Raw genomic sequence first — 23,925 nt, forward strand, 5'->3', positions numbered from 1 at the left:
AAAAAAATGCTCCTGACAGTTCGGCAATACGACACGAGCAAGAGTGCTGTTTTTGTTTCGTTTGTTCGAATCTAAATCCGCGTTGGTTTGGGCGAATCACTGATTCACTGAGCCACTCATAAAAACAGTCATTTGATTCGCTCCTGAAGGATTCAGCCGTTTTGAAAGAATCGTTTGAATGACTCAGTGATTCAATCACGAACTTCTGCCACCTGCTGGCCGTTTTTAAGTTTCCCATCTAAAAGTAGGCATATTACATTATTTTCCAACATATTTCTATATTCAGAATTTAGTATTTAAAACACTAATCTCATAACATTATTTATGCAATTATGTATAAATGCCACATCTAAATGTCACTTCATGCAGCTTCTGTGCAGTGCTGAGATGAGTTTTGTTTAGATTATTTCATGGAAAACAATAGCCAGTCATTCATTCACATTAAGTATTCAGAGAATAATATTGTCTGTTTTCACTTACATCTCTTTATTTATTAAATTTTGATTCATTTTGTAGAATTGAATTTTAAATTAACACAATACTGCATAGTATCGTGATACTACTTGGTTTTGTGATACTTCAGCTGGTATAGTATCGTAAGACATTTTTATGGTATCGTGACAACCCTAATATCTACAGACCGGAATATTATATTGAGAGACTTGGGCCATTAAGCAACCACTTAGCAACCATTTAGCAGACCCTAGCAACCACTCAGAACACCCTAGCATTGTGGTGTTCACGCAAGTAATCACCCATCACATTTTCTTCAAACAAGAAAAAAATAAATTTTATCTTTAGAAAAAGATGCTCTGTCCTTCTTTCATAAGGGCCGTCCTGTTTTTCTGTTTTTGCGAGCTGACTGCTGATAATTCAAGGCTGTGGTCTGTGTCGCACACTTAATCAGTCCTAACAGTATCTAGTGTGTTGAAGTCACACACACACACACACACACACACTCTTTCAGACACATCCACACCTCCACACCGCAATTCTGCTTTGTGGCTAAGTGGCCGTCGCCACGGCAACATGACAATTTTCACGGCCGCGCGAGCCGTTGAAAAGAGTGATACATGTTCCCGCCTGATGTTTATCTCTCCATGCAGGAGCTGGTGGAGGACGAGGCGGGTGGCGGCATGGCACCATGTGACACCAGCATGAGCTGGGACGTGAGCACGGAGAAATTAGCAGGAACGGTGGGCAAACTCTGCAAGGCTGAGTCGCAGACTCTCATGTCGCCTAGGTAACAAACGAGACCTTCTATTCGTGCCTTCCTGTTTTTATTTTCCATCTGTTTTCTGTTGCAACCTCTCTCACTCTCTCTCAAACTCCCTTTTTTCTGTCTGAACAATCCCCTTAGATGCCGTTTTTTCACTGTTGAATTTAATAATAGTCATAGCAGATGTTCTCACATCTGGGTGTTTCTTTAACTACAGAGGACAAATGTTAAGTGCGAAAACACGGTGCGATAACAATTTACATGTGAATAAACTGGTGGTAATGCACCTGTTCAGACAGATGCAAACATTCACATGCCGTCCATTTATGGACAGTTTATTTTTTTCTTTGACATGTTTTTTTGCATTGCACTGCGAAAAACTCTGGCCAACCAATAAGATTTGCACTTTTGGTCACATGCCCATGTTAATTTCGTCAGCGAAGACTATGACGAAAAATGTTCATTGACAAGCTTTTTTCTCATGACGAAAATGAGACGACAATAGGGTCAATAAACGATAACTGTGACAATATCAACATGCAGTATCATTGATGATAAAAACGAGACTAAAATATAATAAAACATTTTTTTTTTTTTTTTTTTGTCGAAAAAACGAGGCGGCAAAATATTGCGGACTGCTGTACGTGCCTCTACTACACGAGCTTTCATGTTTGCTGTTGCCAAATATCAAGAGTTTAAATTCCCAAATCACAACTTCTCCGTAAAAAGGATACTTTTTCGGACCAGTGTTTTACTTAATTTTTGCAATTTGGAAACCATGCACATGCACTAGCGCTACATTACAGAAACACCTATAATAATTAAAAACATGTTTTAATAGAGAAACATGTTGTTTTGGAAATATTGTAATTAGGAATTTCTCTGTTAAAATGTTTTTTTGTTTGTTTTACAAGTTTTCATAATGTAGTGTATATCTAAGTCTTTGATATTAATTTTATAATAAATCAATACACTAGATGGGGTCAAATAAACCATGTATATGTGTCCACATTCTATTGATTTGTGCTTATTGGTGGAAGTGCAATACTTCTAAGGAAATGTAAATATATATTTCTCAAATGGCAACAGTCATTGTGATTATAACTTTAAGCAAAATATATATATATTTTTTAATCAGTGTAACCATTATACAGCATGACGAAAAAAGTCTTCATCGACTAAAACTAGACTAAAATGCTTAGACATTTAGTCGACTAAAACTTGACTGAACAAAAACAGGACAAGTAAAAACTAAGTATAATTAACTAAATGTAACTAAAAAGTAGATTTGACACAGGACTAAGACTAAATTAAAAATGGCTGACAAACTTAACACTACAAGCCCAGAGCCACAGCTGTTGCATAAAACTTTGACTTGGTGACGCTCAGAAACACACTCTTTTGCTACGCGACAGTAAATAGAATTTGGAGCTGGCCCTGAAAGTTGTGCAATGTTTTGCATCACAGAGATGTTTCCGCTTTAATGTAAGCGCCACCTACTGTCAGAGAGTGGAACTGCATTTTCATTCAGCCTGTCTGCTCTTTTTTTAAGCACTGGTCTGAACAGACACATCATAAATGTGAAAATCTGACCAAATTTTTGTGGACAGTAAAATTAACAATTACAACTTTTTCTAAAATAAGTTTTTTCTTCTTTTTTTTTATCTATGCCATTATAATTTTTTACTTAGATTTAATTGTTTTACCATTGTCCTTAAAATCTGTAAAACATGAAAATCTATCATAAAAAAGCTAAACCGTGAAATAGACAAAATATTTAAATATTTATTTTATAAAAATTATTTAGATAATTTTTTACACAAATTAGAACTGCAGTTTTGTCACGCCAACCAACAATTTTGCCCTAGTAAAATTGTATATTGAATGAACTGGTGGCAGTTCGTCTGTTTAGACTGACACCAATATTTGCATGCCAACAATTTACAAACAGGGTTGTTGACATTTTTTGTTTCGCCTTGCGAAAAACTCTGACCATCCAATAAGATTAGCACTTTTGGTCGCATGCCCAGAGCTGGTGCTCTTGCATAAAACTACAATTTTGCCCTAAAAATAGGAAAGTCACAATGAAACTGAAGTTGTAATACATTTTTTCTGCAATATTGTGACGTACATCAGAGTGAAATGGATATTGAAAAAACAGGGTGGGGACTTGGTTCTATTCATTGGTTGTTGATTGAATGGAGATGGATCCAAATCCGAGATTGCAGTCAATTGTAAAAAAGAAATGGGTTTTAAGTAAACTAAAGTCTGGCATAGAATACGTCACCAAAGAGAAGTCTGTAGATTGAATGCAGTTGCATTGACAATAAGATTAATATCATGCATTTACCAAGTAAGGTAAATGTTTATTTCATGCTGACTTTAAACCAGCAAGTGTGAAAAGTACGATTTAAGCGAGTTTATTTTCTAAAACTCCACAGGACCGAAAGTGCTCAGTTGAAGAAACACCCATCTGTTATATTTCTCTTGTGGTCCATCATAACATCAAATCATCTGTTCTTCCATGTAGTTTTCTAGTTGGTTGTTCTCACAGGCCTCTGCTAGACGGCATATGTGTGTGTTTGCATTGGCTAATGAGCTCATTAAGACTCAGTCCCCGAGCGATGGGCTCACAGACACTTTAGTGAATGTGGAACGCAGCAGCGCATCACTGATTCGCCTCTTTTTAGCTTCTTTCTGTGGTGCCTTGGGAGGCAGAAGATGCCACAAACTGTGATGCACGATCTACTCTATTACAGTGCTACAGATCTTAGTTCAGACTGAAATAACCACCTTGAGGTGTTCTTCATCTGAGTTGAATATTGTACATTTATATCCAATCCAGCTGGTCAGTCGCCATCTAGAGACCAGCTACAATGTTTTAAAACACACCTGGAGGGCTTGTGTCAAAAATGTCTTGCAGGAGCTATAATAACTGATAATAGCCAGCAATGCTAATACAGTATGTCTTCTCCTTGTTGGGTGGCCAGTAAAACAGACAGTAAGCTGCAGCGACGTCCTCGAAGCACATCCATGAAGGACAGACAGAACTCTAAAGCTCAGAGCGATCGCACCAGCAGCATCGAGAGCGAAACCTCTCCAGACTCCAGACTCATCACACAGGTTTGTGTAAGTGTGTGTTTGTGTCTGCTGGGATAAAAATAAGGAAATATTGGAAGACTGATTTATGAATGCAAAGTGCTCATTTTCTGACCTGATGTCCTTCCTGTTGCAGGTCCCAAGGAAATCAGTTTATGATCAACTCAACCAGATCCTGAACTCTGACGAACATCTGCCAGAGAATATCGTTCTCATTAACACTACAGACTGGCAGGGACAGGTGTGTTTGTTACACTGTCTAGTTTTCCAATAAAAGTACTGAAACATCCTAAAACAACATAAAATGTAATTGAGAATCAAAACTGTGTAATGAGAACACTTTTCAGAGAATTTATCTTGTATTAAGTTACTTTTTTCTTACCATATTGGCAAATCATTTCTTCTTGTTTTAACCGTAAACGTTACTACATTTTGGTACATTTGGTATATTATGTTCCTATTATGTTTTGTAATTTTTCATCTCAAGAAAACATATCATTTTGATGTTTCTTAAGTACGTTTCAATATTTTTAGTGTAAAACAGAAAAAAAAAGAAAATTAAGAAAAACGAAAAGTAAAGAAAATGATCACTTAAGAAAAGTTTTTTGTGTGTGTTTTAGAGTTATTCCATAAAAAGGTGATTTTGTAAAGTCAAGTTTAAAGATTTTTAGCAACTTCTGTAGTCAAGCAAGTAAATTATTTAATATATACATTAGTGGATTAGTGTTAGATGTTAGTGATTATTAGTATTTATTAGTGCTGTCAAGCGATTAATCGCGATTAATCGCATTCAAAATAAAAGTTTTTGCTTACATAATATATGTGTGTATACTGTGTGAATTTATTATGTATATATAAATACAAACACATGCATGTATATATTTCAGGAAAATATTTTATGTTTCTATATTTAATAGATTTATATATAATATAAATATATACATGTAAATATTTTCAAAATGTATACTGTATGTGTCTGTATTTATATATACACATAATAAATATTCACAGTACACATACATATATTATGTAAACAAAAATTTTTATTCTGGATGCGATTAATTGCAATTACTATACTTGACAGCACAAGTATTTATTAGTATTGTACAATTTGAATACAGTGATGCCTTCAAAACAGTAACAGAGTTATAAGAAAGTTCTAATTATAAAAAGAAAAGATGAGACTTGTCCTTGATTTACTCCGAGTTCACTTATTATTTATTGAATAGTACAATATTTTAATAAGAGGCGGTTATGATTGTAACAGGACTGACACTTTAACCTGGGGATACGAACTGTTTTTATCACTTGTCTTGTCTGTTTGGATTTATTTGGACATTCGTCCTTCCCTGAGGCTGATGTGTCCCGCAGGGATAGCCATTACGTACATTACAGTCCTCATAGCTTGTTTTCATTCACACTGTCTCTTTAGCAGTCGCACTAATTCCCTCATGCTGCTTTTTGATCCGTGAACTCTGTTTCTGTGGCAGTATCTGAATGAAATTCTTCAGGAGCACAAGCAGCCTATTGTGTCCACCGTTTCCCCCGCAGATGTTCAGGCCGCCTTCAACACCATCGTCACCAGGATTCAACGATTGTAAGCCTCACTGGCCACAGAAATTCCTCACTGTGCCCTCACACTACACAAATAAACCCTAGCACGCTTAATCAGTGAGAAAATTAATTGAGTGGGTATTTTTGTAAGAACTTGAGTATGAATTTTTGTATCTCTCATGTTTGTCATTGTGACAGCTGCAACTGTAATGCACAAACACCACCCACCATTAAAGTGGCAGTGGCGGGCGATCAGAGTTACCTCAGCACGGTTCTTCGCTGCTTTGTGGAGCAGCTTGCCAACAAGACACCTGATTGGTTGAGCTACATTCGGTTTCTAGTCATTCCAGTCGGTAAGCAGAATAAAGCATCTGAATCACTTCCCAAAATTATCTGTCAAAATACATTCATTTATTTATTTTTATTTTACTTTTTTTTATTATTAGGACTGTCAGTTTAATGCGCTAGTTTAATTAATTAGTTATGAAAAAATAATGCGATTAAAATATTTTAACACATTGGCCCCGTCCCCAAACCTGTACATCATCTTACATTTCATACAGTTGCCCATTGACAAATACGATGCAAGGCAACAACTCCATAAATGCAGTTATGCCTTAAAATTCAAGATATTGGGGCAAAAAATTACCCTGTATGAGTTTTATTCTCATATTTATATCATATGATAAGCGATATTACACCAGCAGCGAGAGCAATATCAGTTTTTGTCACGAAGAACATGAGTGCAAATATGATTTTAAACAACAGTTCAGTAAATAAGAAGTTAATATTGTGTTATATTTTAAACACAATATTGTGTGTTTTTGTTAAATTTTGCCAACGAAAATATTACCTATAAAGTCACAGCAGAACTGTTGTGCATCTCCGAGCAACACAGCGGTGTTTAGTTTCTGAATGAATCCGCGGTTTAAACGAATCGTATGAATCAATGATTCAAAGCTCCATTCATAAAGAGAGCCGTTTACTGAATTCCTGAATGAATCAGCCATTTGAATCGAATCGACTCATACAGACATTTACCGCCAGCTGCTAGTAGTTATAGTTTCTTCTTTAGAGTATCATATCATTTATTACAAAAAAAAAACATTAAATGAATAGTTCACCAAAAATAAATAAATTAATTAATTAATTCTGTCATCATTTACTCACCCTCATGTTGTTTCAAACCTGAATGACTTACTTTCTTTTGTACAACATAAAGTAAGGTATTTTGAAGACTGTTGGTATAAAAGCTCTTTTGGTTACCAGTGACTTTCATTGCATGAACAAAAAATACTGATATGTTTCTCAAATTATCTTCTTTTATGTTGCATACTTTATGTTAGGCCGTTGTAGCCTAAACATTTAACACAATAATAGCTTTACGTTATCTTTTGGGGGTATTTTCACAATTAATCATAGATTAATTAATCACAGCACCCTGTAATTAATTAGATTACAAATTTCCATCAACTGACAGCCCTAATTTTTATATATATATATTGTATAATATGCTAATTACAATGGGTTTTATAGCTGTTTTTCATATACACCTCCCTCAGTAAAACTGTATGTGTCAGAAAAACGTAAAGACAGATTTTGTGACAGATTTTTCATATTTCTGTTTTGGCGGCTTAATGGGAGGATTCACACAATTCAATTAAAACGTGTATTATGTTCCTAATAGAGTTGCCGCCCAGCTGGTGGGATTATTTATGCGCCAATGCCAGTTTGTAGTCATATTTGGTGTTTAGTGAGTGTTTATTTTGGACTTTGGTCTGATGTGAAAGACAACTACATTACTCTGTGATATTTCTTCAATGTGCGCTAAATGCACTTTGTTTTTGATCAGGTTGTCATCCACTGGCTAAGTACATCTCAACATTTGACAGTAAGTTCAATAACATCTTCTTGGACGCCGGATGGAGGGACGTGTTCGGGAGGTTAGAAGCTCCTAATTCAGGTTAGCGCGTCTGCTAATATGGGCTCTTCAAATGATTTCATGCCTTTGTTATCTGATGCTGGTACTTAATGCGTGCGATGTTTAAAAATTTCTACAGATAATATTGATGTGGCCGGACGTGTCTCGCAGTATCTGGCTGGAGCCAATTTCTCCCACCAATTCCCTATTTCTGAAGCAATGCTCACCTATAAACAAAAAAGGTATGGTCTTGTAATATGTGTGCGTGGAAATATGTAATTAATGATGTGGCATGTGTCAGTTATACTTAAATGTAGTGTATGTTTGTTCACCATCTGGCCAAAATAAAGTCGTACAAAGTATGTCCTAAGTCTAAATGCAAGGGGCATTAATCCTACAAAATTTACCAAATGTCCAAGCCATATTTTACCCCAAATTCAAAGGGAAAATTAATTAAATTGTATTTCAGTTCAAAACATTAAGGCTTTTTTTAGAACAATCACAATGAATTACCTTTGTATTTACAAAATTCTTTATTACAGTAAAGCAGTGTTGCCAAGTCCGCTGTTTTCCCGCAGAATTGGTCTACTTTAACACTGTTGCCACTGGTTGTTTTTCATGTCTGTGTTTTCATGTCTGCGGGTTGAAGCGACCCCAATAACATGATATTTAGCCCCTGCAATGCACATTTTACCAGGGGACCCCCGTCAAAACGGTCAGGTTTTTTGTGCAAACCTGGCAACCCTGCAGTAAAGAATCTAACAAAAATTACCACTGACAAGAACAAAAAAGCACAGTTGTGCAGATACACTGCAGCAATGAGAATTCAGCCAATAAATAAAATAATCTCAATGGACCTTAAATGCAAATCCATCTTTTTTTTAATGCAGAATATAAATTCTTATTGCGTTTGTTTTTGGGGTGAAATGTGGCAAGGACACGTTTTATGAGATTCGCTCAATGAATTATTATGGGTATCATAATCATTATCGTCAGTTGGTCCATACAGTAGATCAAACAATCAGTTGCACTTGCATTTTCTTTTTTTAATTATGTCACTCCTTTGTTTGATCTGGTTTTATTTTGTCATTGAGAAGTGGACGTGTGTTGAGGATGGCGCAGTAACTGTTATGCTTTGGGTTTTTCCCTCCTTTTCTTTTGTTTTTGCCTTCAAGGAAGAGAAGCTTGTATTTTGATTTTTACATCAGGTACCTAATCGTGTGTTTGGGTTGACGTTTTAATGTTTGCTGTGGTTTAAATCACTCATGCTCTCAGTATGTTAACCTCACACACACCTGTCTGCGTGACTACTAGTTTTTGCTCACTGTGTGTTTTGTGTTCATAATTCAGTCTCTTTGTGTGTTTAACTGATTTAGTTTGGTTTGAGTTTAACAGGTTTGGAGATAAGAGATGGTGACAAACTTTGAAAAGAGACGAGTGAATTAGGGTGGTTTAGTGGTTAAAAATGTGGTAACTGAAAGGTTGCAAGTTCATACTTACGAGTGTTTCTGAAGAATTTTTGTCAATACTTTGTATGATCAGTTTTCTCAATTCTCAGTTTCATTATTGTGATCAACTTATTAATAGTAAATTAAACATTCATTTGATTTTAACTGCTTGCTATAAAAACACACATGGTAGTTGTGTCCAAAGCGTTGGCTAAATGCCTTCTTATTAGAACAGGTTTTGGAATGATTTGGGACTGTGCTAAATTAGTCCTGTGAAAAACAGACATCCAAATATTGGATGAATAATGAAGTACACGCACACACAGACTGGAACATAAATCTGTGATAGTCTGCTGAAGGACAAGCACAGATACAAAAGGTCACACATCCAATTATCACTTTGAAGCAGAACAAAATAGCGAAAGATGAAGGGAGATATACAGAGAGAAACCCGGGGGTACAGAAAGTGATAAAACACCAATAGAGAGACAACAAAGAGAAATGAATGAAGTGAGAATGGACAGCAGAGATTGTTATGCCGCAGGTGTGTCATCAGAACACATTAAAATATTAACAATAACTCCAACCCTTCCTCGACATAATTTTACAATCGTACTAGCTGACGCATCAGAGCAGAGCCTAAAATAAACATTAAACAGTGTTCAGAACCCATTTTATTTCTGTAATGTTGTGCATTACATGTTCTGAGTGAAATAGGACATTCAGCGAGGAAAATAAATGTAGGACAGAACTAGATTTCACTCATTGATAATTGATTAGATGTTCTTGAGGTCACATTTTACAATTCTGTTGAAAAACTCAAAACTCTAAGTTTCTAACAAAAAGTGGGGGGAGAAAAAAAATGATTTCAGCAAACTTCTCAAACATTAAACAGTCACTTTTGGAAATTTCAAAGTCATGTGGTGTGATAGGGCTGGGCGATTTGGCAAAAAAACTTTAAATCTCGATTTTTCAGAACGTTTGACCGATTCGATTGTTTACGATTTTTTACTTGTCAACTTGAAAATGTAACTACAACATGATTCAAGTAACTTTTTATTTATTTTTATCTAGTTGAAGAAAATTCTATTCCAAGCGCACCACATGTGAAGTTGGCGACATGATGTTAAACATATCACTTGATTAATATCTTTGCAGAAAATATGCATGAACTACAACTACATCTTGTACAAACTTGTCTTATACATATTATATGTTCAGAAATAATACAAGGAAAATGTTTTTAAAAAATATCAAAAGTCTAGGTAATTCAAATTCAAAATGACTTAAAGTAGATTATTATTAACTATAAATGTTCTGTAAAAACAACAGCAGCTTTTAGCCTATAACCATGATGCAAACATGAAATATCAGACATACAGTAGGCTAGAAGTTCTTCACAGGTTTTTTATTCGCTTGCGCTGCTTTTCCATTGTTTTTTCTATGTAAACATGGACGCGTTTGACTGTTGCGCTCGCATCTCTTGCATGAAACGGCAGTCTAAAAAAAAGTTAATTCCCATTTTCTTGCATGTTTTTCCTATTCTACTGCCCGAGTCGCATCTTTGTCAACACAAAAGCGCATTTTGTGTGAATGGCACCTAGCGATATGAGTGCGCCGACATGCGTTGGATCAGTCTTTTTGCTTTTTCTGTTATCATTGCCATATTGTCAAAGTGTCTAATTCTAACATCTGGTAATATTTCTATTCAAAATTGCGATTCCTCGATTTATAAAAAATAAAATCGTGGCAAAACATTAAATTCAAATTAATCGATAAAATTGCCCAGTCCTTTGGTGTGACGAACAAAACATGCAGGAAAAAAATAATAAAACAGCAAATCATGTTATAGAGAGACTGACTTTTTGTATAGGTCAATAAGTCTCTTAAAATACCAAATAATTATTAATTAAATAAATATGATGTCATGTGGTGCGACTCTACACTAATTTGATATTTAATAGTAATTCATAATTTTAAAATAACACAAAAAAAAAGTAATGATTAAGTTGTATTCAATGTATAAGGAAAATGTTCTTAAATATTCTTAAATTTCAACTTTTCTTAAAAATGGCAAAGAACCTGGCACATGTATTTTAAAATAGTTTTCCTTTTTTTATTATCATGGAAACTCTTATGGTGTGTGCATACCAAAAGCAAAGCGAATATTTGCATCGCGTTATCGCTCTAGATTACTCGCGGGATGTTTTTCGTGTAACTTGTGCACGTAACGCTCTCCTCCATTTTCTGATACAACCAGACATGTCAATGTGCTCTTCGCAGATTGACTTGTGTGACAACGTGCCATGCGAATTGAGCGAATTATTTGCATAATTAATTATTTGTGCGAGTAGATTACAAACAAAGTCAAATGACTTTGTATGTAATCTACTCGCACGAATAATTTAATTCGCTTTTGATGTGCTCACACCATTAAAAGACATTAACCTAGTTGGTGGAGTTTGCGGGTTCAAGGTTTCAAATTTTTTAAGTTTTATTTGAGACAACTCAAGTAGATGTCTGGAAGCAGAGAGCTTTCTCAGTTGTGATTGGTCATTGTACATGCTGGTCAGACATCCCGTCTAAGTAGGTGATTCTCGACCTAAAATAGCTGCAATGTGGATCAGACTTTATGCTGATAGTCAAGTCTGGCTACAGGCAACGACTTTGTGCCAGCTCTGTTTTTGTCAATTACAATCGACTAAACATGGAAGTTCTTTGTGTTCTGGTTTCTTTAGTGTTGGAGAGCAACTTCTGTCAGTTGTTGACCACTTTTGGGAAGAGACATGAAAGATTAGAAGATTATATAACAATGAGTTCAATTATGAAGCTCCCTCATAGCCTGCGGCCTTACACCCCCCTGATTGGTGGAGGATGTAAGAAGCTATCCCAGCGTCCTCTCATGGCATGAGCCCTCACACTCACTGTGGCCTCACAGCACTCTGTCAACTAGAGGGCACCACTCTGTGTCACACTATCTGATCTGACACCCCCATTCTCACCCCCCACACCCTGATGACTTCACACGCATCTCTCAGACCATCCGCCCTCACTGACAGCTTAACGTTACACATCCTGTCAGCCCTGCGCTAACCATTCCCTCCTGTTTGACCTCTACAGCCCTGACGAAGACTCCTGCCAGAAGTTTGTCCCATTCATTGGGGTGAGAATGCTTTCTCTTTCATTTCCTCCCTGTTGTTGTTCTAAAGTGTCAGCTGCACTTTCCACAGATATACTTGGTTGTCCCATTACAAAAGCATTAGAGGCATATATCCCATGTTTGTTATAGTGAGGAATGTGTTTATATATATATTTCTTATATTATTTTAATTATAAATAAACACTGAAACTTAAATATGTAAATTGGTATCTCATTTAAGTTGCCCAAAAACAACATTTAGCACCATCCTGTTATTGCTTGATTTTCCCTTGTTACACAAAACGATAAATTCCAAATACATAATCTCTCTCCATTTTCTCAAAAATGTGTTAGTTCAATCTCATGAAGCTCAGCCATTCAACCCTGTTACCAGAGCTATTGTAACTAAAAGTTATATGACACATGTTGTTTATGTAATGTTTATTGCAGGAAAATAATGAAATCAGTCAAATTTGTATTCAGAGATTAAAAGTTTGGCAACAGGGTTGCAAAAATTGCAGACCACATTAACAACATTTTTACTTCCTTTTTCTTTCTTTTGCTTTTTTTTAAATAAAATTTTTTTAAGGCTATTTTTATAACAAACTTGAGCAAATTATGTGCTGGTTACTGTATATTGTATATGCTGTATAATGAAATATTTGAAACAGAATTGTGTAAAGATAAACTTTGTCATGATTACATTACATGTGTACATTTCCAAGAATCATCTAAAAAAATGTATTGTTTTTAACCCAATTTTTTGTAAAAATTTGCTTAACTTCTGGCATTTTGATCAAGAACAAGACATTAAGAAATCACAGTTGATATGACTAGCGGTTGGTTCCATCATGTTAAAAATGTTAAGTCTGAAGCATTGCATTGGGTGGTACAGTATTGTGCACAGTGCTGGATGTATATTGCACATTTTGGGGTTATTCTGTGCATATGAAAAAATACTACAAAAACCGTACAAACTATAGTATGCCGTTCAAAACATAACTGACATATGTAATTTAGGATTTGGATGTGCTTTCTTGCAGTTGGTGAAAGTGGGAATTGTGGAGCACAGCTTATCTACATCAGGTAGGATTTACTTGAGTCAAGAACACAATGAAAACAATAACAGCAGTGAAAGATGATTGATTTGTTTTTGTGTGCGTGTCGTCTGGCAGTGGACTCTGATGACGTAGTGATGGTGGGCAGTGTGAACATGCTCTCCTCACCTCCAGCACAGACGGGAACACCGTACGGGAAAGACATGACCTCCACCCCTCCGTCATCCCCCTCCGTTTCTGCCAGTCTCTCTGGAGCAGGGTACGAGAAACTGTGTATGCGCTTGTGAAAATGTGTAGCGCAAATGTAGCGTAAATGCCAAAGAATCCTGGTTGCTTCGTAATCGTAAATAAATGAGGTTGGAAATGAGCCTGAGGATGAGTCTAACATGACCACTCAGCCCTGTTACCAAAGTCATTGCAAGAAAATGTGAAGTGTTACCAACTTCAGTGCAAAGACACAACATAATATAAACCATTTCAATGGGAAATGAGGTTGGAAATGGAAATAGTGCACCTATTATGGGTAATGAAATGTTCATATTTTGGTTTTGGGATCCCCAACAACAGGTTGACATGCATGCAAGGTCAAAAAACACTTTCATTGTCTTATAATATGCATTTATTTTTACCTTACTTGCTCAACGACTCCCAAATGATTCGCTCAACGATTAATCTTTCCAAACCCCTCCTTTGCATGAAGCTAATCTGCGGTGATTGGTCGATAGGTCACATTTTCATTTCATCATGCATGTAATGCCTGATAAAGCAGTGTTTGTGAGTGCAGTGCTGCTTTGTGTACAGCGTTACCGGAGAAACCGCTATTTTTACGGCTCCAAAAGTGGCACCTAGTGGCAAAGAATAAATTTGCATTTTCAACTCGAAAAGACCAACAAGTGGGCGGGAAATATGCTAATGCTTCATGTTGACCTCAACATGAAACGGCTTGGGATTCCTTTTTAAAACGACTCGTTTCAATGATTCAGAGTTGACTCTTTCTTTTGAGAGACAATAACTTTATACACGGTGCACTTTCAGATTGAAAACTTTGCAGGATGTTTTCACTCACTTAGAGCTGTGTTACACACTGCATGAAAGCTCATTTTCAGAAATCCATAATAGGGGCACTTTAAACATGACCATTGGTTCCAGTGAAAAATAACATCTTAATGTACATCTACTTCACACTTATATCTCAAACATATGTGCATGCAGTTCTCCAGGAACCGGTGGTGAGGTGATGGGTCTTCAAGTGGACTATTGGACGTTACAGGGTGCAGAGAAGAAGAAAGAAAGTGAGAAGAGAGACGTGGGAATTAAGTACACGCTGAAGAGCAACTTCCGCTCGCTGCAGGTTTCGCGAATCCCCAACGGAGGGGAGCCTACACCTCCTCCTGGAATGGCCATGACCGTTGTCATGAAGGAGAAAAACAAGAAAGGTGTGTTAACATGAGCTGCAAAAGTGGTTAATTTGTCTCCCGTGTGCTGTTACTGCTGCTTTACATCTGGTTTCCTTCTACTCTCAGTGATTTTCCTGAGCAAGAAGCCAAAAGAGAAGGATGTGGACTCTAAGAGTCAGGTGATAGACAGTATCAGCAGACTCATCTGCACCGCTAAACACCAGCACACCATGCTGAAGGGTAAACCCACACAGACACAAACCTACACAACTCAATGTACAAACCCCCAGTAGAGCACGTTCATAGCGAATGTGTTATATGTTAGTTGTATTCTACTGCCACCCTCTGGTCACTTGTCTAAATGTGATATTTTGCATTGCATGTGTCCTTATTAAAATGGTGGGATGTAATGGGTTTCTATTATAATAGTAGTTAAAGTTTGGAGTCAGTAAGAGATTTATAAGAAATTAATACTTTTATTCACCAAGAATGCATTAAATTGACCGATAGTGTCAGTAAAGGCATTGATAATGTTACAAATAATTATTTAAAATAAAATGATGTTCATTTGAACTTTCTATTCATCAAAGCATACTGAACAAAATCACAGTTTCCAAAAAAAATAATAATTACAACTGTTTTCAACATTGATAATAATCAAAAATGTTTCTTGAGTAGCAAATCAGCATCTTAGAATGATTTCTGAAGGATCATGTGACACTGAAGACTGGAGTAATGATGCTGAAAATTCAGATAAAATATTAAAATAAAATAAAAAATAGATATTTTAAATTGTTTTACAATATTACTATTTTACTGTATTTTTGATCAAATAAATGCAGCCTCCATAGGCATGAGACTTCAAAAACTGTTTAAAAAAAATCTTACTGACCCCAAAGTCTTTAACAGTAGGCTATATCATAAATACTGTATTTCAATATTTATTACAGTCAGAGCTGGGTAGATTACTTGTAGTCTGTTACTGACTCCAAATTACATGACAGAAAATGTAGTTAGTAACGTAATCTATTGCATTACACATTTTAAAGTAATATAATCAGACTACGTTTAGATTACTTTTAATATAACTTGTTTATCGCATTGATTTAAATAGAATAATATTGTACCATATTGATATTAAAATGCAAAGAAAATATTTTACATTCGAACAACATAAAGTGAATTAAGCATTACATTATGTCAAGGTTTCCCAAACTGGGTTTCGTGAAAGAACTGCAGGGAGTTTGTGAGTTTAATGAAAAGCTAATAATTAATTAAATCATAAAAATATAAAATTAAAATAAATAATTTTAAAATAACATCAATCAAAATAAAACACTTACTAAAAAATGAAATGTTTTGTTTACCTGCATGTCATGTTGGCATTTTAGAAAAGTAAAATTGAAATGATTTTTAAAAAATTAATCAATAAATTATGCATAATTTATTGCTATTGTGTGAATAAATATAATCAAGTCATCAATAAAAAAGTAACTGTATTTGGATTACAAGTATTTTAAAATCGAATTACAAGTACTTCATTTTTGGAATCTGGAATCAGGAAATTTGATTTATGGAATACGATTCAACTTATTTTGGTAAGATTCTACTACTAGATTTGGTGAACTGAAAATCTGGATAAGACATGATTATAGGATGAATCTGTATTTGCTATTAGATATATTATTGTGTGACTTCTCACAGCAGTCATTTTTATATTGTCTTTGTCTGTGCAGTGTCCATCGATGGCGTAGAGTGGCACGACGTGAAGTTTTTCCAGCTGGCCGCTCAGTGGCCGACTCACGTGAAACACTTCCCTGTAGGAATCTTTGGCTACAGCAAGCCCATGTGACCTGCTGCGGCCTTTCCAGAAGCTTCTTCAGCACAAGGGAAATTTACAGATGTGGGATAAAACAGACAAATGGATTTTCCTGTGGAAATGGTCAATTTAAAAGCCTGTGTCATTGACAGAAATGTTGTCCGTGATGTTACTTGTCATTTTTGTTGCTTTGGCGGTGGAAGGAACATTGGCGTGTTTGAAACAAACGCTGTCTTTTATTTCAAGATGAGCAGCACATGTTGTGGTAGGAATCGTACCGGCACGTACGGCAGCTTCAGTTTGCACTTTGTTGGGTTAGAGTTTGTTATTATTTCTGTGAAATTTTCCGTGTTGATAATTGTTCTGTGTACAATATTATCGGGTGGGATTTATGAAGTGAGCTTGATTGAATTTGCATTCAAAAAGTTTGGTAATGCCGTGTTAATATTAACAAGTGGGAGAGGTTAAAGGAATAGTTCGCCCATCTTTGTGTGGCCAACAGTTCTCCATAGCTCTTAAATCTCATTCTGTGCCAGTTTTGATGTCTGTAAGTTAACAATGAAATTTTGGGTGAACTGTTCCTTTAAATGACAAGTGGGAGGAGTTCAGATGTAAGTAGGAGGGGCCACAGAACCGGTGGGAGGAGTTTGTGTTACTGTTTATGTTTGTTGAATGATTTTAGCATAGCTGTGAATTCTAAAGTGCACGTCTTTTAAATTTTAATAACGTGAACACTTTTAGATTAAGAAAAGTGTCTTTGGTTATTTAATACAGTACTTTATAATTTCATTACCTTAATGAATATCAAAGGCATGTTGACGTGGACTAGCGTGGTTCTTTGGTATTTTGTATGAAGAAGGCAGCTTGTGTGGGTTCAATCTAAAGGGAGATCTCAGTTTGTAAAATGCTTTAAAAAGCCCTTTAAATCATTTTATTCCCTCTGTGTGGGGCGACGAGCAGATATTTTAACTTTTTACTCTTTTAACATTTCTACCTGCCATCTCTGATCTTTCACGGTGACCGTGTTGCCAAGTGTTTTTTGGAAGGCTGTGTCTTTGTGTTGAATACAGGGTCCAGTTACTGCCGGCTAATAAGGGCTCATACTAAAAGATTGTTGGTATGATAACATGACGTCCGGTCCAACTTTTTGTAACTTCTGTGGTGAATCTGTTTATGTTCTTTCACTCATCAAAAATCCCTTTACAAAAATGGCCTGTTTGTAAATACTGAGGGAGGGTGTGTTTGAATGTGTGTGTGTGTGTGTGTGTGTGTGTGTGTGTGTGAGAAAGAGGTTTTCAGTATTAATTTCATTGAGTTTGCTGTTATGGCTTGTGGCGTTACTTTACAGCCAAGTGCAAACTGCGATTATAGTTACACTGCGCATAAAATCGATGTTTTTGTGTCTTTTATGAATAGAACTGTTCTTTTCATTCTGTGTTTTAAACTAGTTTTTGTACCGGTTTTGTTTTTTGAGGTGGACTGCTAAGGTTTGTTCAACCACTTTGGGCCTCTGGATGTTTTTAAGCACTACTTTTAGGGCAACATGAGATGTTTTTTTTTCTTCTTCTTCTTTTAAACTGAGAGAACACTAATATTTGATCTGTCTGTTTCAAATAGAAATGCAGACATTTGCACAAACCTTATTTTTAAGTTTGACAGTATTGATTTGGAACGAACCACTGAGGAAAGCTTCTCTTCTTCTTCTATTCTCTGTAACGTGTGTACATAAACGTACAGTATACTGCCATTTCATATCCTTTATACTGGTTTGAATTGTCATACAAATACTAAAATGATTTTAACCATGGCTGCATTGTGATTTTTTTAACATTTACTATTTGTTTTTCTATTTCCCTTTTTAAAGGAGTTGAACTCTTTTATAGACTTTTAGTTTTTTGTTTTGTTTTCAGACATTAAAATGTAAATGAAACTAAGAAAGTGAACTGGTGTGTTCTGTTTGTTGAGTGCACAGACAAAAACTTTTTTTCTTTTCAGTATTTGATAAATACTTACTGGAGGATTGTGCAAATAAATGACATAATTAAAATAGAAACATGTTTGTGTTGTTTGTTCTGAAACAGAAGACATTAAACGTTGTAAATGTTAAAGTATGATCCTATTTAGATTCAAGTATTTTATTAATTGTAGAAAATCTATCTAGTTTATATTGCCAATACATTATTTAACCTTTTATGGTAAGTATTGTGCTAACTGTTGAGAATTTCCCATTAAATGTGCATTCAGTAGTATTCTAGCCTAGCGTTAGCATCGCTGTTCTTACTTTAAGGTGTTAAACGCTGCACTGCCATCTATCCATGGGAATTAACATAGTTGTTTCTTGAGTTTAATGTGAATTTCACTGATACTAATGAGTTTTAAAGAGTGGTGCACACAATAAATAATTCCCTTACCTGGTCAACAACAAAAGAAGCAACTTGGGATGGATTACCAATGTTTACGCTCGCCTTTTTCTTTGTAGTTCTTTCTGACTTCTATCTTCAGACATTTTCAGCTTATTTGGCCTAAATCACAATAATAACTGTCTATATAGTCCATTCTCTTCACTTTTCGCTCTTCACACCACCAAACATTAAGATGATCTTCGTCCATCTATATATTATTTAAGGCTGTTTAAGGAGCAGTGTTGGGCTCGTTACTCAAATGTAATATGTTACTCATTACTAGTTACTCCTTTCAAACGTAATATTACTACTTTACCTAGTACTCCCAGCCAACAGCAATTAGTACTAGTTACATTACCAAAAAATTGAGAATTGCATAATTTTTGCAGCCTGTGATTCATTTGCATAGACTCGAGCATGTGATGCATGAAAGTTACAGATAAATGAAGAGTACAACTGGCTCAAACTGATGGCAATCCACAATTTTTTAAACAACTTCTGTTATTTAATAAAGAAGCAACATAGTAAAATCAGCTCAAAACTCACCAGTGAGTGCTTGAAATAACATCTGACTGATTATTCTGATCACTTTTAATACATCATATAGATATTCATACTGAATGAGGCAGAAATATATTTATATGTAATTTATATGCACTGTAAAAAAAAAAAATGATACACTATATTTACTCAATAAAACTGTATCAACAGATTACATGCCAAGAGAAAAGGTGTAAATCTAACTTAGGCTCTAAATGTGTTCAGGTCAAATGATGATTATGTAAAAACATAACCAACACCACCCAATCACCTTTTCTCTTGGTTTGTCTAGCTGTTATAGCTCATTTACAGCAGCCAAACAACCTCTAATGTTAAAAGTCAAGGGTCAAAAGCCCAACTAAACTGAACTACACTGATCACCATAGTGGTAACTATTTATAAATTTTTTTTTTTTTTTTTAATTATCCTTCATTGGTTATGTTTCTTGACATCAGGTTTCTTCAGTAACTCTGTTTGAGAACCTGAAAACACAAGCTTTTGAACGCGATGCCTGTATCATCTCAATGTAAACAACAAAAACGTGAATTTGAGAAAAAGGTGACGTCATATGCATATCACATTTTTGCGGGGTGTTTCTTCATCGCCAGCTACTGGCCTGGCTTGCATAACATAGTATTCATTAGCATAGTGGGGTTTTTTTTGTTTGTTTGTTTTATTTTGTTTCCCCCAATGAAACCACATTTTTTGTTTAAGGTTTACTTAATTTGTTGTGCTATTTTACTGATTCTGAATGGTTAATCTGTAAGTGTCTAATTTTATCAATTGTGCTGAATTTAACCCTTTAGCTGCCCCACCAAGAAAAAGGCAACTGAATTTTTTTTTTGTTTGCATTTCTTATCTCCTTATGTCGCTAGTTACCACACTCAATGTATTTTTTTTCCAACACATCCCATAATTTTTAAAATATCAGCCTCTACCAAATGTCACTTAATGGTAAAAGTACCGGAATTCATACAAATACTATGAAAATCTGAAAATATTAACTATAATACTAATGTATTTTTTTAAATAAGCAAAATAAAATATTTTTGTATATTGAATATTCTTTATTTATTGAAGTATGCCATAAAATATTTCAGGTTTTCATTTTAACAAAGGAAATTATGTTTTCTTGTTTTTTAACAATAAACAAAAATAAATAACACATAAATAACTAAAAGTAACAAAACCAAAGACATTACATTTTTTCTGCATTCAAAAACTAAAAAGAAAAAAGAAAGCAAAGATAGTAATATAATGGCATTTTAGGCTTTTATGTTTCAAGAAAACTTTGGGTCCTAAAGGTAGCATCTGCTCCTCCTCACTGAGGGCGACACTGAAGAATGCGAATGCCCCTTGATACAGCAGCAAGTCATGGATGATGCCAGATGAACTGGCTCTGCAGAAGACTTTAAAGTCCCACTTATCTGGTTTATTGCCAATATATTGGCAGAGGGTGCCAGCTCTTGTGCCTTTATATCTTATCATGACCGCATCCACACTGTGCTGGTAAGTGGATGGTATCAGGGGACACTGTTTGCCAAGCATCTCAAAGAGTGGACGGATTGGCCAAATCGATCTGGATTCTCACTGCACCGCTGATTGTCATTGAAATGAACATAACAGCTGGAATCTCTTCCTTGGCATGATATCAGCTATCACACTAAAGCATGACTCATGGTGCCAGTAATCCTCCAGCAATGGAAATTTGAAAACACCCATATTGGAAAGAAAATCTTCAATCTCTTCTGGGCTGGTCTTGACTGGATCCTCCAGCTCCTGAGCAGAGTACAGGTTGGTATGATGAGCAACATGCTGAATCATCTCATCAGTGAAGAGCATTTTGAAGTATTGTGACTGTACAACCACAGGGGGTTCAAACCTTCATTCTGTGACCTGGAATTCCTCAATGTCTTCATGCTTCCAGATTCTTCTTGTGCCATTGTGTGGGCCTGAGGGGGAACTTGAGCCAGGGGTATCCTCTGGCTCCTTCAAGGAAACTGTTTTTAGATTGTGTTATCCTTTTCTTCTTTTACATGGAAGCTTTTCGTCTGGTCAGAGGAGAACTGGCCCCCCGACTGAGCCTGGTTTCTCTCAAGGTTTTTTTTCTCCATTCTGTCACAGAGGGAGTTTTGGTTCCTTGCCGCTGTCACCTCTGGCTTGCTCAGTTGGGGACACTTATTTTCCAGCGATATCTTCTACTTGGTTGCACAGATACTATTTAAACTAAACTGAGCTGGACGATAACATCATTGAATTCAATAATGAAATGCCTTTAACTGAAAGCTGAGTGTTTAATCTTGTGATTTTACATTATGTTAGTAATGTTAGTACACCAGCATTTGTCATTTAAGAAGTAATTGCCTCTGATAATTATGATTTCCACACATTAATTCTATGAATTCATTATATTTACTTCAAAAAATATCCAAAAGTGGCAAGAAAATACATACTTAAGAAATTATCTCAGTATATTCATGAAGAAATAACAATAGCTGTGTCATATTCATAGCTATGAATGATCAGAAGTTTATATTTCTCAGCAAATAGTCCATTCTGACTGCGGATGATCTGAAAACATTAGCTTAGCTTTTCTACGTTTACCATAAAGTGACAAATCAACAATTTGGTTGAGCACGTTTTTGAAAAATTTATAAAAACATACTAAAGTTTTTTCATGGAACCAAGTAACATAATTTTGTAAAGTTAGGGCTCTTACAGTGTAATATGTCAAAATATACTGACCTTGCAAAATTTCACCAAGAGCAGTCCACATGGCAAGAGTGATTTCTTTGTTTCTGACATCCATGTTAGAAGAAGTGTTGTGACAAGTGCTGTTGATTGACTTTGTGACATCTAGTGGATTTTGTTGGCATAACATACCTCAACCAGATGGTAGAGATGGCTCAATCAGTTTGAGTTAAGCTAGGTACTCCTCTTAATAAAATATAGTGACTCAAAATGTGCTCAACCATTTGGTCGAGCAGGCAGTTGAAAAATATTGCTTGTAATCTGTTGACACACTTTTGAGTAAATATAGTGTATCACTTTTTAAAGTGTGTAATGCTAAAGACAATACATGCTATCCATTACAATCATACCCTGCTGAAAAAAAAACAATAGAACCCTGCCAAAAACACAATAGGAAATGTATTGGTTTAAATGGAAACTATAATGGTGTCTGCTGGTATGTGATGGATTCTATTGGTGGGATGTTAAATCCTATGGAAAAATGCCCAAAACACACTACAAAAAGGAATTTTGTAATGGTTTTACTGGAAAAAGCTAATGGTTTATAATGGTGTTTTAATGGAATTCCTGACATTTATATTTGGCACTAAATCCGCATATATGTCAAATTGCGTAACAACTCTGGTTATGTGTTTGGGAGCTCCTTGACTGAAAGGATATCTGTATAATGAGTTTTCTTTTTTTATTTTATTGTTTGATTATGTGGAAAACATCTCAAAGCAGAATGCTGCTGTTAGTCTATCTGGTACATGAGAGGAAAAGTCACACAATTTGTGGCTCAGTTGGAAACTGTCTCAACAAGAAGGTCTCTGGTTTGAATCCCAGCTGAACCAAAAAGTCTTTCCTTCAGATCTGGTTTCTCTCATAATCCAAAGATGTGTGAATTACAGATGCAAAGTTTTCTAAAGGTGCGAGTGAAGATTTGTTTATTTTCATGATTTTTGGACAAACACACACTGTCTGTAAGTTGCGTTGCAATTACAAATGGAAATAAATGTGAGTTTTAATTTAATGCATCCTGAGAGTGTTTATTTGGTCCAGAAACAGTATGTCTAAATGAGACCTTAAATGATGTTGAAAATATATCCACAATGACCACATTTGAACTAGTTTTTAACCTTCTACGGCGGTTCCATGAACGTTTACGTCCCTGTTTAAAAATGGCACACATTATGAAAGCAACCCACACCAACACTTTTTCCCTAATTTTTGAACTATTATATCTGTATTTCATGTGTATTTCATGTTTAGGTGCTTCACTATTCACATGACTCTTCACGAAACACAATTTATTTTTTAATGTGTGAAACTTAGCACCTACTAAACATCTATTAAGTTTTTGACAATACAGACCCAAAGAGTAAACGAAAAAAATGAAAAAAAAAAAAATGTGAAAGAAAAGGAATGTTTACTTAAAAAATGTTTGTTTTTCTTAAAAGTTTTTTATTATTATTATTAAAAAATAAATAAATATATATATATATATATATATATATATAGATATATATATATATATATATATATATATGAAGAGTTCAGATGCAAAAGCCTCTCAGTGCCATCTGACATTTTCATCTA

The 23,925-nt window shown here is 35.3% G+C and overlaps 1 protein-coding gene across 4 annotated transcripts in view; it reads left to right on the forward strand.

Moving 5' to 3' along the window:
- The window catches only part of si:ch211-126j24.1 (phosphofurin acidic cluster sorting protein 2), a 58,062-nt gene extending 39,362 nt beyond the window's left edge, over positions 1 to 18,700 (forward strand). Inside the window, exons 12-25 of one of the 4 annotated variants that reach the window (XM_058761038.1) lie at positions 1,107 to 1,243; positions 4,210 to 4,348; positions 4,455 to 4,559; positions 5,809 to 5,915; positions 6,071 to 6,225; positions 7,725 to 7,835; positions 7,933 to 8,035; positions 8,969 to 9,001; positions 12,362 to 12,404; positions 13,424 to 13,466; positions 13,556 to 13,697; positions 14,651 to 14,874; positions 14,962 to 15,075; positions 16,572 to 18,700. In XM_058761038.1, the coding sequence (XP_058617021.1) occupies positions 1,107 to 1,243; positions 4,210 to 4,348; positions 4,455 to 4,559; positions 5,809 to 5,915; positions 6,071 to 6,225; positions 7,725 to 7,835; positions 7,933 to 8,035; positions 8,969 to 9,001; positions 12,362 to 12,404; positions 13,424 to 13,466; positions 13,556 to 13,697; positions 14,651 to 14,874; positions 14,962 to 15,075; positions 16,572 to 16,687 (1,572 nt within the window). In that variant the 3' untranslated portion in view covers positions 16,688 to 18,700. The remainder of the gene's footprint in view (positions 1 to 1,106; positions 1,244 to 4,209; positions 4,349 to 4,454; positions 4,560 to 5,808; positions 5,916 to 6,070; positions 6,226 to 7,724; positions 7,836 to 7,932; positions 8,036 to 8,968; positions 9,002 to 12,361; positions 12,405 to 13,423; positions 13,467 to 13,555; positions 13,698 to 14,650; positions 14,875 to 14,961; positions 15,076 to 16,571) is intronic. The other 3 variants (XM_058761039.1, XM_058761040.1, XM_058761041.1) reach the window with 3 other exon arrangements.
- Positions 18,701 to 23,925: the final 5,225 nt, after the last annotated feature.

The sequence above is a fragment of the Onychostoma macrolepis genome, chromosome 22, assembly GCF_012432095.1.
Source record: "Onychostoma macrolepis isolate SWU-2019 chromosome 22, ASM1243209v1, whole genome shotgun sequence".
NCBI classification, from domain to species: domain Eukaryota; kingdom Metazoa; phylum Chordata; class Actinopteri; order Cypriniformes; family Cyprinidae; genus Onychostoma; species Onychostoma macrolepis.